The following is a 21,048-nucleotide window of genomic DNA, read 5'->3' as shown; positions in this document are numbered from 1 at the left end:
TAAACCTTTATTGGTGTATGCGAGATTCATTCTTACTGAAATATTTAAACGCTAAAAAATACTTTTCAATTTTTTGAAGCATCGAATAAATACGATGTTCTCAAACAGGCACAATGGTAAATTTCACTAAAATATATTACTTAAATCAGCCAACGATAGGTCATAAGCCCTATTAATGCCTAAACTTCCGTATGACTTCTCTTAAATGTTCATCATCTGTGTTAATAATTCTCTAGGAGGTTAAATCGAATCCTACAAACATTTGGCAATCTCAAAATATATTTATATTATTCGATTTATATGTAGATTCTCAAATATGATTACCCTAATTTCTGGATTTTTTGACTAAACGAACGAATAACAAAATAGTATTTTATGATATACTCCACCTAAAATTTAATTCAGGAGTTAGTAAGATTGACATATTTATGTATATAATTCCTCTGTACGTGTGATGTATTACATTATATAACACAATAAAGAAGACCACTTTTCTGTTGGAAATATATATATTTTTAGGTATTTACATGGCTTGTCATTGTTTCGCTGAAGCCAAATTTCAAACATTTATTTCACGAATTTATAATTTTATGGAATCACGCATGACTTCACGACTGTATTGGTTTCCATCAGGCAAAGTGACCTTACTTTTGATATCACGGACTGGTATTGATACAATTCATCTTATAAAGCAAATTATAAACAACACATCTATACTTTTGTCGGCCTAACTTGTAAAACATGTATGTCCCAAACATAGTTTTGTTCAAAAGCGAGTAAAATCAGTCGTTACTTCAGTAGCAAATGGTAGCGAAGGTATTTGAAATGTTTGTTTTTAAAATAATTGGAACGCTGTGAATGTGGGTGAATTTGGGAAACAAAATGAACGGCGCAATAAGCGCAGTAATTGACAATAAAAAAATGTCAATCGAAGCTAAACTGGAAGTGCACAACGGAGTTTTAGTCCTAACACTTATGTCTGGAAGTGAAACATGGAACTGGCAGAGGAAGGACGAAAACCTAGTGAACGCGGTGGAAATGTGATCTCTTATACGAATGTTTGGGAAATCAATATATGACAGGGTTGCGAATGATAAAATCAGGGGAGAGTGTAAATCTGAGTCAAGTATAATTGATAAGATTAAGAAAGGGTAAGCTAGATGATTTGGTCATGTAGAACGAATAGACAGCAAAAGAATGGAAAAACAAGTATGCATGGCGAAAATGAACGGTAACGTGAGACGAGGACGAGCAAGGAAGACGTGGTATGATCTGATAAACCAAAAGTCTCAGCTATATTTATATTTTATATAAAACAAAACAAATTACAAATAAGCTAATTACAGGTTTTCACAAGTAGCATCACAGGAAATTAAAAAAATATTACCGAACATAAAATAAACAGAAATCTAATGTTTATTCAAAAGAAAAGAAAAAACACTACAAATTATTTTGGAAAAATAACGACGCACGTCATTTTATAATTATTCACAAATAAATCTATATTTAATGATTTTGTCGTTACATTAAAAGTTTGTCATAAATAAATACATACATATATAAATAATGTGCATGCTTCCACTTTCCATTATGTTGTATCCCAACTCAACACAGGGCTCTTGGCCTCATAGAGTTAGGGATACGTTTTTTTTTTTTATTGTAATATTTTTGTGTTTGCATGAATAAATAAATGAATAAAAAATATTCAAAAGTTATGCAAAAGATGCGCTGAATTTAGTTTAAATATAATAATGATTGATAAGGGTACAATGATAATTTAAAAAAATATATTCTTCAATGCAAAAAACTGAAATCGAAATATTTACATTAGGTGGCCGGCATCTTTACATCTAAAAATGGTCAACGTCATATTTAAAAAAATCTCGTCAGCATTATATTTGAAAAACAAGAATCCAGGACGAATGCTTTCGACTCGATGGCTACTCTCGGGTAATAATCCTGATTAAGGTAAACGGTTAAATTCTAGCAGGATCGACGTAATGTTTTAGTTTTAAACGTATTTTTCTTTTTTTTTTAAATAATTTTAAAAAATAACTGCAACATTTACCTATCTTTGGACTGTGGTACAAACGTATGAGGTACGCATTTGATGTTGCAATGTAGCGCCCTATGCACCGTCGGGTGAGAATAGAGTGATGATGATGATGATGACTCAAAATATTGTTTAATCTTGTGTGTTTAATGCTTTGTGTCCTCTGCTTGTTTCAAGTTAAAGCAAACCCTTAACTGAAGTGTTTATTAACTCAATATTAGGTTAATGTATGAAGCACACACCCTTCGTTGATTTTCCAGGATAAATTGTGTTTAGTAATAAATTAACGTTAAAATATTATGTGTCACCACGGTGGAAATATGTACATTTATACAATATGTACCAAGGGTCGAGGTGGTAATTTAACATTTCAAATAAATAAAAATATGTGAACAGGCTTTTTTACTGTGTGAAAAATACAACCAGCAATGATGGATTAAAAAGCAATACAAACGGTATGTTTGGGAAATTTATCTTTTTGGTACTATAGCTGAAAATATTTTTGACGAAAATTTATTACTTTTATTTTTAAGTCATAAAGTATCATAACAAAATGCGTGAAAATGTGTTTACAAAATCTTTGTTTTGCACAATACTTAGCTTTTTATTTATTTATTAGACGACTAAACTTATGCTTTCGACTAAGTATAAAAAAATGCATAATCCTGAAAACAGAAAACTTGTGTATGGCCGGCTTTGTGGTGTTTGCCTACCATCCAAGAGGTCTTGGGTTCGATTACCGGCATGGTTAATATGAAATATACATTTAAAAATGTGTTTTAACACTAGATTATTAATTAGTCATTAAAATGGCACCTGAAGTGTAAGACTGACCGTTTTACCCTCATGTTATAAAAATTATCAAGACACGCTGTGATTGGAGTACCTATGCAGTGCCCTATGCACTGTAAGGTGCGGAAAGGGAATGATGATAGTGATTATATTTTTTTAATGATTTGATTTTACAATACACCCAAGGGGCATTTACAAAAATTAATGAAGTTACAATTTTTCAAATAAACAATACGATTTTTTTTTCCAAAGACATGGAAAAACTAAAAAAGTGAGCTGCAATTCAAAATCAAAAGTACAGCGTAATTGAAATGAAAAAATATGTATAAATTGTAACATCAATTGTTAGGTTTAAAAAAACGTTGAAAAAAAAATTGAAAAAAAAATAACAGTAGGCATGCAAAGTAAAAAAGAAAAATATTAAAAATTGGAAACATTTTTCAAAAATACAAAAAAATGGTATTAACAAATTAATAAAAAAAAAATTACATTATGTGTATAAGATCATAATACATATGGTACACATATCAAAAACATTTGAAAAAATAATTTTAGAAAGAGTATAAAATAGTTTTAATATACATCAAAAACGGAGAAAAAAATGCATGAAAAATATTTTTTTATATCGATTTTAAAAATAAGTTTTAAACCATTTATTTAAAAACGTTTTCAAATGAATTCGTGTTTTTAAAAATGTCCGTATAAATAGCAAAAAAAATATTACCGTAAAAATAAATAATAATAACAATCACAAATATCTTTAATAGACTTTTGAAAGATCACATAAAGAAAACAACTTTTGAATCTGAAAATATCAGTAGCAGTTCTACCTAAAATAATATTATTACCTTTAAAACTTTATCTGCCTTGCTGAACAAACACGAGCGTAAAAATATGTATTATTCGTGTATTCCTTTAAATTTCTCTAATTAGTATTATTTCATCACATTAGTTCGCCACCTTTATGTAAGTTTTCATAAAGAAGCGATTAAGAGCGTGTTAGATTTCACATTAATTATATCATAAAATAAATTTGTTTAATCTTGTTTACTAAGAATATTTGCGTAGACGAATTTTAAGAATTGGTGTGAGTTGTTTTCGTCACACTCGTCCATTATAAAATAATAAATAGTTGTTTAACAAAATGAGACAATGTTACGTTTTGATCGTTTAGAGCTTCTTCTTTTTCATCGTCTTGTTGAGGCTTGTGGTCTTCGGGGTTATCGGTCACTCGATACGCCTCCATCCCTTATGGTGCTGGCCAAAGATAAGGGCAACGTTAAATGAGGACCCCGTTTATTTGATCGGTAAGTCGTGCAACAGACCAGAGTTGCCAATGGTAAATATACTGATTTTGGAAGCAATCTACCGATCTATGGAATTCGATGGTAACTCATTACGATTTTTAAACATCTTGAAAAATTAGTCATTTTTATGACATGCCGCTCAACAGCTCAACTGGGTTTTTGAACTGTTTGTGATATGCAAGTAAGGAAACCTAGGCTACTCCAGCCCCACAAGAAAACAAAAAATCAGGCTGGCAAGGTGAAACTGTTTCCTGAAAAAACTGTGAAATCAGTTTTTAGAATAGTGTGGCAAAATCCGCGGTCACCCACCCCAAATGAAAATCTAAATAAATTTAAACTGTTTCTTAAATAATAGTTTTTGTAGCGTGAGAAATCACAAGTAACAGATTAATATTATTTTGTGAAACTGTTCTAGCTGATAACAAATCTACCAATTAACTTTCCTGAATCCATCGACTTAATTTAATTTATTTCAACAGAGAGGGAAAACGTTTTTAAGAAGGGAATGTGGACGTCTAGGCATTTACAGGGCTTATGACCTGTCATTGGCTGGTTTAAGTGGCCACTTTACACACTGTGTAACATTCACCATTCTGCCTATGTTTGAACATCCACATTTCATCATCTCTTTCATCTGTTGACTTTTGTGAAGTAAAAGAGCTGAAACCTTTATCACGTGGGTGAGATTCATCCGGCTGAACCAAATCACCTACTAGGCAACGCCTGAAAACAATTTTCCAATGTTTATACTTCTTTTTTTACCAGGTAATTCAACAATGTTTGAGTATGTCCAAATGCTAGCAGACTGGCTGGATTTCCTCCCTAGGGAGTTTTTCATATTTAAATTGATTTCAACAGAGAGGGAAAACATTTTTGAGAAGGGAATATGGAAGTCATAAGCCCTGTAAATGCCTAGAAATTTAATTTATTTCAACAGAGAGGGAAACATTTTAGCTTGGTGGAGGTTAGCAACGCTGCAGGAGAACATTCCCTAGCTTGACCAACCTCAATTGTTCCTGTTATTATTAGTTAACCGAGACTTTCTCATTTTTTTTCAATCTTTATTTAAATCTTTGGGATTGGTAAATGTCATACAATATTCTACTATTTCTTACGAAGTTGGGAGTTAAAGAGAACAAATTAGACAAAACAAATATAATTGCAACTAGTTTCTTATTGGACTGAAATTGGACTTAATTAATAATTATTATATCAAAATTCAAACAAAAGGAAAGGACATGCGTTTTAAATAACTCATAACTTAAATATATGTTTATTGTTATTATTAGAGCCCACATAAGAACATATTAATGTGTGCCCTATTTCAAGTTTTAAAAAATACATATAAATAAACGTGGAAAAAGAACACTGGATTATTCGTCACTAGAATCATCAATATTATATTATACCATTGCACCAACTATGCACAGAACTTGACGCGTAATTATTATTTATTTTTCAATAACATAAACATATTTAACTGCAGTAAACTCACTTTAAAAACCAAAATTAAAAAATTATTATATGAAAAAAAATATGTTTCTTTATAAAAAAAATATTTTTACATTATAAACTTAAATTGTTTCTATTCACTCATATCAAACACACACTCACCCTGTCCATAAACCTACCCTCATACCCAAATACAATCACACACATATTCACATACCTACCAAAACCACACTCCACTTTTTTACACACGCATCTTCACACAAAAAAAACTCGCACACATGCACTTCTATTAATTATATCTAACTGAACTGGATTTTTATAATTGTATTTATGTGGAAAACTGATTTGGCTTTATTTTATGTTTTTTTTATAATGTTGTGTATATTTTTTTGTATTGCTGTTGTTTTTCTGAAAAAACCAAATTAAAAATTAAAAATTAAATTAAATATACGTTTTCTTTTTTTATCACATTTTATTTATTTATTTTAAATTTTGAACTTATCTTGGTTTTTAACGACTGTGCTCTTGATACGCCATAGTAATTACCAGGAAAAAAAGAATTTGAAGAAACAATGACGCTGTATATAATTAAATTATTGAGATTAAAAATCCTAAAAATAACATCAAATGCAATGGAAAACATCTGTTAATTCATAAGACAGGTTTTTGTTTTGACCAATTTTTTCATTTCTACATCAGACTATTCATTCCTAATTTTGCTATTCCGATTATTTAATAGGTTTTTGCTTTATTTTTTGGAAATGAGTTTACTTTAATAAAAAAAATTGTAGATCAAACATCCAACCATTAATTTTCTGATTTCAAATATTCGCCTCGATATAACTATGTCTCTAATTTTGTATTTTTTTTCAAGATAAAGTGGAAATATTATACATAAATTCATTGGGTCTGATTACAAACGCCCCGATTCTGTTTGAGACATAAGCGAAAATGCCTCTGACACCCGGCAAAAACAAACAAAAAAATACCAGTATCTTAATAGCTTATAAAAATCTACGAAGTACGATATTGGGTTAATTAAATTATTAATTGGCTGATATAAAAATGGAATGATTTCATAATATGCTATAATTGTTTTATTACTCATTAACAGAGAATTTTGTGTTTTCGACTACCTCTTTTATGTGTTATAGGAAGTGTTATATGAAAGCAGTTAATGTTGTGGAATTACGGTCATCGTGTCGAATGTGCGAAAATAAGAATTAAATCTGTTGCGAATGAGAATTTTAATTAATCGACTAAATGACGCAACGAATTCTGAATGAGAATCCCCATTAATACTGTCACTACATATTCTTGTTTAAATTGTAAGAAAAATACTTTTAATAAATTGAAGGAAAACGCACTGGAAGAATATATTTTAAATAAAAACCAACCAGAAAATACTGGAGTCCTGGTGCCATGCCTTATTTATGGGAGCAAAGTATGAAATTAAAAAAACAAGTATGAAAATAGGCTTAACGCCTTCTTAATACGATCTATCAGGCGGTGCATAAAAACCTCAGAGTAATAATTCACTAGAAAAGCTTTTTAGCTCTATTGTCATAACAAAAGAGTTTCAAACCGTTTGGGTTCTACGAAACGAGTACCGGACGGTTTCAGTTTGCGTTTGCAATTCTCAAACTGAGTACCTACGGCCCGTTGTATTGCTGTAAACTGTAGCTTGATTGATATTCGTAGAATGGTTTTTATCCGTATGGGCGACTCTATTAGCTAGTGGCGTGCTTTTATTTTAAGCTAAAATTTGTATAAGAGAAGCACAGAGTAGTGTATTATTATGTAAGACTATGCCAAGCATTATCGACTAAATAAAAAAGGAGGTCCGGCAAGAGAAAACCATTTACATACAAAATACACGAGACAAACGGTCGCGAAAGCTTTTGGAATACCAGCCCTGGGTTAGTTCGGACAATATTTATACGAAATTCATATAAAATATTGTAACGTGAAAGTTTTATTTGAAATGTTTAAATAAATATTTTTTCAAGATACCAGTAAGAGAAATGTTTGGTTTTAAGTTATTTTACTGTTTATAAATAGTGTTTATTATTTTATGAATACCCTCAAATACGACAGTTTCTAATGGTTAAAAAATGAGATGAAAAAAAATAAGTGTTTTGTATATTTATCAAAACTATGCCAGTATCCAATAAAATCAATCGATGCAAAATGTTAATTCACAATTCAAGAAGGTCGAATAACTTATGTCTTTGTTCTACAACTCCGAACCCATAACAGTTTTACAAAGTGCAGTTAATCATACCAACAGATGCAGTGAAATGCAATAAACTTGAGAAATATTCCATCAGTACCAAATTACTATGCACTTAGATATCGAAAAATCATTGAACTTTTGAACTAGTGAGATGGCAAAAGTTCTGTTACTATCAACCTGATTCTATAATCATTTTAAATTTTATAATGATACTATTACTATGCAACACTGGTAAGAAAACTTGGTATGGCATCTTCAGGACTGGTAAATCATTGACAGCATTTTAAACTTACTCGTATTTCTAATTTTTTGTCAATTTTGGATAGATACGAACATGTAAATAACATGTCCATAAGCTGATTTCTGGAAGTATATACAGGGTGACTGGAACTGAACCCGCCATAGCAAATTCGCATATAAAGAAGGTCATTTTCTAATTATTGGACTTTACTTTCCTTGGCTAAAATCTTATAGTTTGGGAGATATGTCAATTTTTATCGAGATCTCATGCACTATTTACACACCCAGAAGCCGTGCAAATGCAAGTCAGAATTCATCTCTTAATAGGGCAATTCAGCAGTTTTGCAGCTATCTGCTTTCTATTCATCAATTTAAACTGCAGTCTGCATTAAGTATGGGTTAAAGTGTCCTTAAAAAATTGCAGACTACAATTGTCAAATAAATAAATAAATAGGCATGGAGCATATTTATATTCGGTAGTTAGACAAGGTGCTTTACCAATATAAAAAAATACTAGAGGCCTTTGAGATGTAGTGTTACTGAAGAATATAAGGAATTTCTTGGAGAGACCTCATCTCTAATGACTAGGTTCTCAGTAGAATCGAAGAAGGGAGGCACCTTATTTAGACCATCTTAGAAAAGCAATGGATTGTCCACATTATGCGCCATGAGGGTTTTTTGTATGACATAATAGAGGAAATGGCTGAGAGGACAAATTATAAAGAGCAGCCCTGACGGTAGTATTTGGAGCAAGTGTGTGAGGATTTAAACTGCGCCTCATGTGTTGGTCTGAAGAGAGCTGCAGAGAATAGAGAGCAGTAGAAAATGAGATGCAGCACTTTGCTGCAAACCAATTTCCATGATTGAGACTGCAATGAAGAAGAAAAACATCAGATTAGTATTTTTTTTAGGGACAGAAAATGTATTTATAATATGTTGTATATTAATGAACTGTTTTCCAAAACAATTCATTTTTATATAAAGAAAGCTTAATTGTTTTTTTCTGTCCCTAAAGTAAAAGTACTTACCTGAGCTGGTATTATAATAGGAATTCAACGTTTATCTTCAATTTCATCTACAAAGTAAAATTAAGTTTTCGTTTGATAAATAAAATGCATGCTTATTTACAGTACATGTTCAATTACAGGTTACTGACGAAGATACTTAAAATTTTCCAAAAATACAAATTTTTGAACATAAATATCGATTTCATTTTATATCGTCTCCATATGTACCGATGAAAAGAACTTTTGTGATTGCAGCCTTGATGTTCTTTTTCCCGGTGAATTATTTAAAAAAAAAGTTTAAAAAAATATATCAGTCGTCGAAATGTCGGCTTAAGCAAAAGCGCTAGTTGGCCAAATAAAACAAAATAATAAAATTAATACGTAAGAACACAAATAAAAAAACGTTTTGTTGAAGAGAATATAATAGAAGTCTAGACATTTACAGGGCTTATGACTTGTCGTTAGCTGGTTTAAATGCCAACTTAACACGTTGTGTCTGTTTGAACATTTGTATTCTTTCAATTCTTCAATCCGTCGATCTTTGTTTTCAAATAATGATGATAATAATACTACTTACTTTACGTGTCCGGTTGGATCATATCTTGTCACTCCAATATGCGGCGATGGATATCGCCTTGTCATTTGCCACAATTAGGTCCTCGGGAGTGCAGCCTTCTCCCATAAGCAGGCGTGTCAGCAGGTGGCTGTCGTCCTGGATTACGCCGCAGCCACACAATATATCATCCCCAAAGAGGAACTACCACCTTCGGAGATGATAATAATAATCCGCTGTTATTAAATTCATACAAATTCAATAATGGTAATAGGCTATTGTGATGCAAGTAAATATAGTTTTTAATTTATTGCAACAGAGAGGGAAAACATTTTTGAGAAGGCAATATGGAAGTCTAGGCATTTACAGGGGTAATTGGCTGGTTTAAGGGGCCATTTTAAACATTCACTATTCTGCTAATGTTTAAACATCCACTTTTCCCTAACTCTTCCATCTGCTGACTTCTGTGAAGTAAAAGAGCTGAAACCTTCATCCGGCTGAACCATTTCACCTACTAGGCAACGCTTAAAAAAAAAGACTGGCTGGATTTCTTCCCTTGGAAGTTATTTAGGTTTAAATTTGAATGTGCTTTGGTGTTTTTGCTACCATTCGTGTTTGCAATATGGTTATTTATTTTACCAAAACATACAGTTAACAATGATTAAATAACATAATATGAATATGGTTTAAAGACAATTCAGCGAACTTTCTAAATAAAAATCATTCATTTTAAATTATGGTACATTTTTTAATGTGTTTGTGCGGATGTGTATGTAGGGTGTGTTTGTGTATATTTGTATGAGAGTAAGTGTAGAGGTGAGGCTGTGTGTATTTGCGTGAGGGTAGGTGTCCAGGTGTGTGTAAGCGTGAGCATCATTTAAAAGCAAGTGAGAGAGTATTGCAGCCAGAAAGAATAACCATTAATCTATTTTTTAATAAATTAAGAAGCCTTTAAATATATCGATGAAAAAAAAGAATTAGATTAATATTTTGAGCAAGAACGATAGAAGAAATAATTATGAAGAAGAATAACAATATCTGACCAAGGCTTTTTTTTTATAATTTTCCAAACTCATAGTGAAAGGGTTCTTTTTTTATCTATGTGAAGTTAAAGAGAGAAATGTTATTAATAAAATAATAAAACTTTATCGAAAAAAATTATTGATATTTATGTTAAAATCATTTACTACGAAGTTTTATTAAATAATATCAATTAAAAAAAATATTATCTTAGCTTGTCGGAATTTAAAACAAAAAATATGAGTACATTACAAAAACTTTAAATTAAATGAAAACAAAAAAATAAAATATTTTAGCTATTTCAAAATACGCTTAATACAAAACAAAACAGTTTCAACACTTTATATAAGCTTTAGCTTTTCTTTTTGTATAACTCATTAACATTCATGTATGTACTTTAACGAATATTCATTATTGATTCTATATATGGTAGAGAAAGGACATAATACAAATCACGAATAAAAATCTTATTTTTACATTCAAATATTTAGCGATGCCATAATACCATGAACCAAATCTAACTTATAACATTTTGCATTTCATTTTGACCACAATTATTTTTAGCAGCATAAAATACTACGTATGAGGTCTCCAGTTGCGTATTTCCAAACTGTTTGCTGACACGGACACCCCTAGTCTGTGCTAGATCTTTTTGTGCTTTTTAATATTTCAATGCGCTGAAGTAAAATACAAAAAATACGAATGCAGAACAATCTGCATTAGTTTAAACAAAGTTTGCTCGCATTTAAATATCATCATCATCATAATGTCCTTATCTGCACGCAGTGGTGCATAGGGCACTGATTGGTTGGTACTCTGATTGCAGTGTAGCTTGATATTTTTAAATCACATTACTTATCTTAATCTTATCTAACCTAACCACTGCATATCTGAGTCATTGAGGCAGTCTGTCCTCGTATATATTTTCGTAAAATGTTCATAATATATTGAGTTTTTCTACTGACATTTCTTGGTGGAACTACATTTTAATAATAATAATAAAAATACGTAATAATAATGACGATATCGGTCTCGACGAAATCCGGTCACTGGTAAAAAAGTTATAATTTTTTTAAAAATAAAAGTTGAATAAAACTCTTAAGTATTTTTTTTATTATAAATAAAATGTTCAGTAGTAAAATGTGTTTAAGTGCAGTGGTTTATAAAATTGATATACAGAGTGCTTTTTATAACTTCGTGCGGTCGATTACAGAACAACTCAGGGGTCTTATGCTGGTCTCGTTCTTCTTTAAAATCGTATGCGACTTCTGTAGTTCGACGAGTGACAGCATTTTTGAACCACCCATACGAATGTAGCCGATTGAAAACCAATCGACTTTATCTCGAGTGCCACAAAGCACTCGACATTGACAATCGAATGCGACATCGTAACTTCAGCTGTCAAACCTCCTTCTTGTAAAACGCTCGGCATTCATGTTTGAATTAAGAGTGGGTATTTTTGTTGTATTTTAACGTAAAATTTACAAAACTGATCAATTTTATGATGATAGCGTATCGACAAATGTGCAACAAATATTATTGTACTTATTTTTAATCCATTATCAAATGAAGTTTCACTAGAAACATGATTTTAATATTATTTTTTTACTCCTCAATGTCCAAACACGTATTTGAGGTATAAATTATACTACTCGTATATTAGGTGTTTAAAATCCACTAAATGAATATGAAATATTTTTTAAAACGTGTATATGTGTGGTACGTAAAAAGCAAATAATAATTTTAAGTGTTGTAGTGTCTTAGTAAAACGTTTTCTTATATTTTTTTCATAATATTCCATACACACGATATTCAACAGAAGAAGTCAGACAAGAAACAATAAAAGTTTACGTGTGGCAGGAAAGCCATAGATAAATACAGATTTGTTAGTGTTGCCGCTTTCTCATTCGTCTTTGTAATTAAATTGTCGGAGGGTTTTCAAGAATAGCATTAAGACAAAGTAATCGAGATGCCCAATCAACTATTGTCGAGTGGGTGATAAAATTCCACATCTTTTCAGCATAAGGCTGCTGTTCTGATTCAGTATGCAGTTGGGCAATATGCTCCCCGGCTCGATTCCAGACGAGGCCGACGAAAGAGTTATTACAGAATATTAGTTATTTATTTCACTACAATATCTTTAGTCCATGGTCAGGATTTGTATACTTTTTGCATAATATTTTGTCAATATCGGTTAGCATTTATGCAACAAAATAACATTTAAATTTCATTACCAACATTTTGTTCCTTAAACAGATAACGCTTTTTACAAACACAAATAGAGAAATACAATAGAGTCTATTGTTTTCAAAACAATACTTAAAATTCACATATGTATTTTCGCAACACTTTTAAACGTTTAACCCTTACGTACCGGGTGTGTATTTAAATATAATAATCATCGTTATCATCATCATCATCATCATCGTCATCATCATCATCATCATCATCATCATCATCATCATCATCATCATCATCATCATCATCATCATCATCATCATCATCATCATCATCATCATCATCATCATCATCATCATCATCATCATCATCATCATCATCATCATCATCACCATCATCATCATTATCATCATCATCATCATCATCATCATCATCGTCATCATCATCATCATCATCACCTCATCTGCAGACAGTGGTGCACAAGGCACCGCATTAGTTAACCAAATCCGGTATAGTTACATCATCTGTTGCATGAAGGTAAGGTGAGTGACGAGTAATGAGTCTTACGCTTCAGGTGCCAGATTAGGAACGATAAAATATTGCTGTTTAAAATTCATCTAAAAATCAAAGTTTTATATCAACCTACCTGGAATCGAACCCAAGACCTCAATAATGATAGGCGAATTCGACACCACTACACAGCAAGGCGGACTTACGCACGATTTCATTATTCAGGATTTATGCCTAAGAGCAGCCATCGAGTCGAAAACTCTCTTCCAGGGTTTTTTTTATATTTTACATACAGAACTGTTTTCTTCATCCGCCTGGACACAAAGAAAAATTTATTTGAAATGAACGTCAAGTAACTAAAAACAGATGCAATGAAAATTATTTGATTCCCAAATAATTTCTTTTGTACGTCGCGACGTACATAAAGAATACATTTTTTTTTCTAGTAATAAGTTCTGGTCTGAAAGGGTTTACCTATAATGTCACTTCGGTTCATGGAACAAAATAAAACGTAACATTATATCATTATTTACCATTGACATATTAAAACAAATAGACATCCAATGAGCCGTCAAAAATGATGCCACTTAACTCATTCCCAAACGCCCAGTCATGCCCAACACGTATTTGGTCGATCTTTGACCGCACCCGGCATGATGTTTAGAATCGAAACCAAAATACTTAAGCAGGCATTAAAGGTCTCATGGAAGCGTGTAAAAGCCTACCGGATAAACATTGTAAAAAGAATCGTGAAACTTTTCATTGGTAAATATTTCTTCACGAGTGGTAAACAAAACTGAAAACAATAGAATTAAGAATACTCAGCACTCAACTCTCGATTTGAATTCAAGTATGCCGTGTTGTGTCGTTTTGAAGTGTAGAAGTACTGCTGGAATCAAAAAGAAACAGGATAAGATCACATTTCATGTCTAAGTAGAAAATGCATGGGCGCGGCGAAAGTGGGGCAAGGTGGGGTGTTTTTAGGACACAGTCCGATGTATTCAAATATGATTCCACGCTTCTTCTGGACTCTTCTTAATTCTTTGCTGAAAACAATTAATAATAAAATATTATTTTTGTAAACATCACACTTCGCCCAGCGGCGCGATTGCGAAGCTATTCTTAGTTACAGGGTTTCACTGATAAGAATACGTTTTTAAAATATAATAAATTTCATTTAATATTGTTTTTGCATTCTCCAAAATCCAGTGAAAAGTGATGAATGGACCGAAAGTATGAGGAATTTTAGGAAAAAAACCTGAAAGATATCCACTAAAGATGAATGTTAGTTGTTAACCTTAAAATCGAAACTTTTTTATTTACGAAAAATGGATATACTCCGATTTTTGGCTGCATATGCATGAAAGTTGAATTCAACCTTGGTGTAAATAAACAAATTTAATAACCATGAGTGCGTATTCGTGTCACTATTTTTTAAAAATATTTTACTCCATAGGGCGTGTCTATGTATTATATGTCAATGTCATTAACCGTAAATACTTTTATTGTTGGTAAATAGTGTTATGACAGCGCTTGATAGAGCCACTTACTGCTCTTGCCTCCCTCAGCCATTACCACTATTGCCTACTTTACAAGCCATCCGATTCTCTATTCTACAGGCAATTCAAGAACAGACATTTGACGTTTACGCGCTCATTAGGTTTTGTTAATATTGACAATTAGGTTTAAGAAACAAATGCCGCACTTTGTTGTTGGAGTCCCGCACTAGTGACGTACCGCCGGAAAACTTCACTATCGATCGACAATGTCAACTTTATATCGAATTTCGAATTATATTGTGTGCGTTCACTGTTAGGAGTTCGAAATACGATTAACTATTCTTCAATACTATTCTACAGGCAATTTGAGAGGAGACTTTTGACGTTTACGTGCTCATAAAGTTCTGTAAATATTGACAGTTAAGTGTGGGAGACAAATGCCGTACTTTATTGTTGTAGTCGCCGCAATAGTGTCGTACTGTCGGAAAACTTCACTATCGATCGACAATGTCAAATTTATATTGAATATCAAATTATATGGCGTGTGTTCACTTTAAGGAGTTTTTTCCTCCCCCTTTCTCTCATTTTTCCCATTGAGTAATAGTATTAATTTAAGGTAATATATACAAATACAATCATTTCTATTTTCACATACAGTTTTAATTTTTGTTTCTATTAAATATGTTTTGCAACTTGAATTATAAAAAGAAAACCTTTATTTTATTTATTGGTTGGAAGAAATTGTAAGCTCGTCAATGTACAATCAAAGTTATTTACAAAAAGTTAAATAAATAAAAATATTAAAAAATTGCGACTCAAAAATTTAATCGACGATAATTTTGACGTCTTTTTTTTTACTTAGCTTTTACTACATTTAGTATATAATCTAATATTTACACTTAATTTAATAACATATTTTTTTAAATCATCTTTTAGTAAACCTAACATTTCTTCTATCCGTCGATTTTAATGAAGTTAAAGAGCTTAAACCTTTATTATTGTGAAGAGACTCATCTGACTGAATTATTTCACATACCAGGCAACGCCTGAAAACAATTTTCCATTTTTTAAACTTCTTCTTGGACCAGTTGGTTTTATTTTGTTTTTAAGCGTTGCCTAGAATGTGAAATAATTCGATCAGATGACTCTCTTCACAAGAATAAAGGTTTCAGCTCTTTAACTTTATTAAAATCAACGGATGGAAGAATTGAAGAAATATTGATGTTCAAACATAGGCAAAATGGTGAATGTTACACAGTGTGTAAAGTGGCAACTTAAACTGGCTAATGACAGGTCATAAGCTCTGTAAATGCCTAGACTTCCATATTTCCTTCTCTTAAATGTTATCCATCTCTGTTGTTATTTGATAATCTTATCAACTCCCTAGGGGGTGAAATCCAGTATTTTGTCTACAAGAATTTGGACAAACTCAAAATGTTGTAATAACATTTCTTTTAAAATTTATTCATTCTCTATACATTCAGGCATTTCTTCGCACATTTTTAATATTTTTACATAATACAATTTTGAGATTCTGTTTATTTTTTTAATGTCAGTCTTATTCCATCCTTATTTCTAATAATATGATTATGAAAATGTTTATTGAACACTGTTTTATCTTAGTTTGGTGTTTTAAATTGTCACAATGTGCCAGGATTAGCATGTACATGGGACTACTGGCATTATATAATTTAATACATTATTCGAAGAAATTTTACTAGCATATCCAAAACACAATAATTATTATATAATTATATCTAAAATAAGTGTTTTTTAATTAAAATTAAACAATGAAATTAAAAAATTATTTAATTAAAAACATATTTCCACTGTTAAATGTATAAACAATACACACATGCATAGATGTGTTGATAAGTGTTATAAAGACATTATTAATTAATTATCTCTAAGGTTTTGTGAAATCGAATTGACGGAAACAACCTTGTCAAATTTAATTTTATGACTTCCACATGTTTGAAATATAATTAGTCTTAATTAGTTCATATACCTTAATTATTTAGGAAAGACAATAACAATAAAAATTATTTACTTTTTTCAATTGTTTCAAATATATTGTTCGATGAAATCACTTTTTGGTCCAACATTTTAATGAATGTAAGTAAATATTTGTATTTAACTATTTATCGACTTTTCTTTGTGTACTGGTTTTGTCGAGACGCTTATTTTGTTAATACGCATATCCCACAATACACCTTTATCATAGTTGTTACATTAATATATAAAACCAACGTGCTGATAGGGCACATGTGCCTTATGCGTCCAAATGTGTTCTTTCAGAAAGCTGGTTTTATATTTTTCTAGCAACCTATGGTAAAGGTTTACAGTAGAATTAGCATGTTAGTTTAATAAGTGTCTCTAAGCCAGTAGATAAAGAAAAGTCAGTCAATGGTTTTATACAAATATGTAATAACATTTTGTTTAACGTTTGACCATAAAGTTAATGCTTTAAATAGTAATTGAATTTAATTATGTTTTTATTAACATTGATTTATTTTTATAAAGTAGGTACTATGTGTATGGCGCAGCTTAGTTCTGCTGTAATTTTTTTAATAAACTTGGAAGAACAAATTAGCTAGGTGATTCTGAAATTTATTGTGCGAGTAGTTTTCAGTTTCGATGGTAAACAACAACTGGTGTTTGACATTTTAGCAAAGGCAATTGAAGGACAGACAACAAGATACTTTACTTTAGCAAAATGTTTGCAATCTTACAACATCTGTTACCTTATTCTGATGAATCCTTTAGAAATAATATATTAAGTTAATTTTGAAAAAAAAAATCTTTGTACTTTTTTTCGTGTTTAAAAATGTATAATTTAAGAAGTTCTAGGAAAAATACACTTGAATGAATTAACTAGCTTTATTGCATTTTAAAGGTATATATCTATAACTTTTAATTTATAAAAAGTCGTGTATCGTCGGTAATACTACAATACAGCGTAATTACTTTTTTTTAAAATTATTTTATTATTTTTTTGTAGAAAAAAGGCATATTAGTGTTCTTATAATTAACATAAATATTTCAATAAAATAATTAAAACAACTTTGTTTTTAACCACTAATTTTTATTTTCCACCGTCCGGTTTCAAAGCAAACAAGCTTCTTTGTCAAGGTTTACGTAACTAATAATAATGGATATAATGAGAACTTAATTGATAAAATATTAAATCAAAAACAAAAACGCAAACTTATAAACAAATAATTATATTCAACTCCCACAGTAAATAAAGCAAACCCACGTAAACAATGGAGGCGGATTCTTTTTATAAATGACATTTTTTCAAAACAATTATCAAATTCCCTACCATCAAACATTAAACCGGCTTTCTACACAACTAATAAAATTGGAACATTGTTAAATAATCACAAAGACAAAGTCCATAAATATAATAAATCTGGAATATACCAATTAAATTGTAATTATTGCGATTCAATCTACATTGGAAAAACTAAAAAAAACTTTAATATTAGAGTAAAAGAACACTTAAGATGCTTAAGTAATAATAATTTTTCTGAATTCGCAAATCATCTGATAGAAAATAATCATAACTTCAATAAAGACACTGGATTAAAAGTACTTCATGTTGAAAATAAAATATTAAAATTAGACAACTTAGAAATCTTAGAAATTAAAAAAGCGATTCATAATAAGAAAACAATAATTAATAACCAAATTAACAATATTTCTTTTAGTCCTCTCCTGGCTTACATCGAAAATAATGATATCAGATTACCACCCGTGTAAGAAAAAAAACACTTGATTTATTGGGTCCACGTGTAGTATTTAGTGAACATGATAGAAATAAAATAAAAAGGAATCAATTCTTTAATTACGTAAACCTTGACAAAGAAGCTTGTTTGCTTTGAAACCGGTCGGTGAAAAATAAAAATTAGTGGTTAAAAACAAAGTTGTTTTTTTTATTTTATTATAATGAATAACCACAAAGTTAGTGCTTCAAATATAAACTTTATATTACAAATATTTCAATTTTGGTGGCCATTTTAAACGAGTTCACTATTAGAAAATGGAAATCAACTTGAGGTAGAGTGGGGTTTGAACCTCGGGCCACTGGCCCGTGAGTCCGCAACACTAGCCACGGGACTACAAATCGATCCAAATATTTGTACAAAACTTGGTACAAAGGTACACTTAAGTATAGTGGTATAATATAGTCGGCCTCGTGGTGTAATTGTCAGCGCGTTTGCCTACCATGCAAGAGGTCTCGGGGTCGATTTCCGAAATGGTTGATATGAAATATTTATTTAAAAGGATGTTTTCACACTGGAATATTTCATAGCCCCTGGACTGGTACTTGAAGCGTAAGACTGACGATCTTACCTTCCTGTAACAAAAATGATCAAGATACGCTGCAACTGGTGTACCAATGCAGTGCCCTATGCACTATTATTCGTGGAAAGGGAATAATGATGACCGTTAATGTTATCAACCCCGTTTTCCGACCGCATCACCGTTTACTACGGCCGTTAACATACAGGCACCGCTGTCCTAGGAAACCCTAGCTTTAATGAGTCACAAATAATTTTTTTTTTTTTTTTTAATTATTAAATAAACGCTGCTCTGCAGCACTGAAAAAAACTGAAACCCGCCAATGATTTCCATATTCCCTTCTCAAAAATGTTTTCCCTCTCTGTTGCAACAAATTTAGATCTGTTTCAAAAACTCCTATAATAAATGATTTTAATAAAATTATAAATAAACTTGTCAATGAAACTTCTTGGCTTAGTTTTACTTTTTATTATTTTGACCAACGAGCGCTTTCGCCTAAGTAGGCATCTTCAAGACTGGTGAATTGTTTACAACATTTACAGTTTTTATACTATTCTTAACATATTTTGGAGATATCGAGATATAGAGATCAAATAAGTATTTTAACAGGTATTTTACAAATTATATTTTTTAAATATTAGCAAAAAAGTATTTAATGGGTATGTAAACCTCCCTGTCAAAAATCAAGTATTGTGCTAACTTTATCTGTTAAAATGTGTTGTTTCCCCTCTGTTGTATTTCGCCATGTGTTCTTTTCCCACCTTTAAATAATAAAAGCTTAATCCCAATTTTGGTCCAAAAACTCCCAAATATTAACTGTTTAGCAAACTAGTTGTAAATATTTATGTTTCTGTCCCCTGTTAAAATACTTATTTAATCTTATCTCCAAAATATGTTAAGAATAGTATAAAAACTGTAAATGTTGTAAACGATTCACCAGTCTTGAAGATGCCTACTTAGGCGAAAGCGCTCGTTGGTCAAAATAATAAAAAGTAAAACTAAACCAAGAAGTTTCGGGCTATGTATAGCGTGTGAGCTCGCCAATATATGACAGTAAAAATTTTATTGTCTTTGAATTTCCTAGAGTTTTAACCATCGAAAAAAAAGAAGATTGCAAATAAAATCAACAGACAATGAAATTTGATGTGTATTATTTTAATAGATTGTTTATAACAGAAAAATACATAGAGATATATGCATTTTTATTTTTTGTAATAAAAACAGTCTAGTAAATTCGAATAAATAAAAATACGCTTTATATTAACAATATTAATTAAAATGCAAAAATAACATTGAATACTTGAAAAATAAATATTACTGAGTGTTACAAACATAATTTAAAAAACGAATAGCGATTAAAAGTAAAAACTATCTTTAGTTTAATTCTTATAGCGATAAATACATAAACATTATAAAACAGGAGTTATACAAATACAAAAATAATATTGTAACTAGGTGGCTACCTACACGGTTAAATTTCGAAACACCGCGCAATTTCTTATCTCGGCTACGCTATGTAAAATGAAAAAAAATATTTAAATTAATAATTTCATCACGTCATGAAGTCGCCCCTGGGTAGCGCCTGCTAACGTCAATCAACAAAAACATCCTCGTTTTATTTACAATATTTCGGCTATGCCATAAATCTCTTTTTTTAAATAATTTCTCACGTCACAAAGTAGCCCCTGGGTAGCGCCTGCCAACGTCAATCAACAAAAACATCCTCGTTTTAATTACAATATTTCGGCTACGCCATGAATCTCTTTTTTTAAATAATTTCTCACGTCACAAAGTCGCCCCTGGGTAGCGCCTGCTAACGTCAATCAACAAAAACATCCTTGTTTTTATAACAGTATTTAGGCTACGCCATGAATTTCTTATAAAAAATGTCAA

The 21,048-nt window shown here is 30.8% G+C and overlaps 1 protein-coding gene across 1 annotated transcript in view; it reads right to left on the bottom strand.

The window, feature by feature from the left end:
• Positions 1-9,682: 9,682 nt before the first annotated feature.
• Positions 9,683-21,048, bottom strand: part of LOC148279037 (protein CFDP2-like) — a 62,839-nt gene continuing 51,473 nt past the window's right edge. The window contains exon 2 of the mRNA XM_088230538.1: positions 9,683-9,799. Within this exon, the coding sequence (XP_088086664.1) occupies positions 9,683-9,799 (117 nt within the window). The remainder of the gene's footprint in view (positions 9,800-21,048) is intronic.

This window comes from Micrasema longulum, unplaced genomic scaffold (assembly GCF_059751315.1).
Source record: "Micrasema longulum isolate JH-2025_06_02 unplaced genomic scaffold, ASM5975131v1 h1tg000779l, whole genome shotgun sequence".
In the NCBI taxonomy this organism is placed as follows: Eukaryota; Metazoa; Arthropoda; class Insecta; order Trichoptera; family Brachycentridae; genus Micrasema; species Micrasema longulum.
The sequence above is the reverse complement of the archived record's forward strand: the minus strand, read 5'-3'. Positions and strand labels throughout refer to the sequence as shown.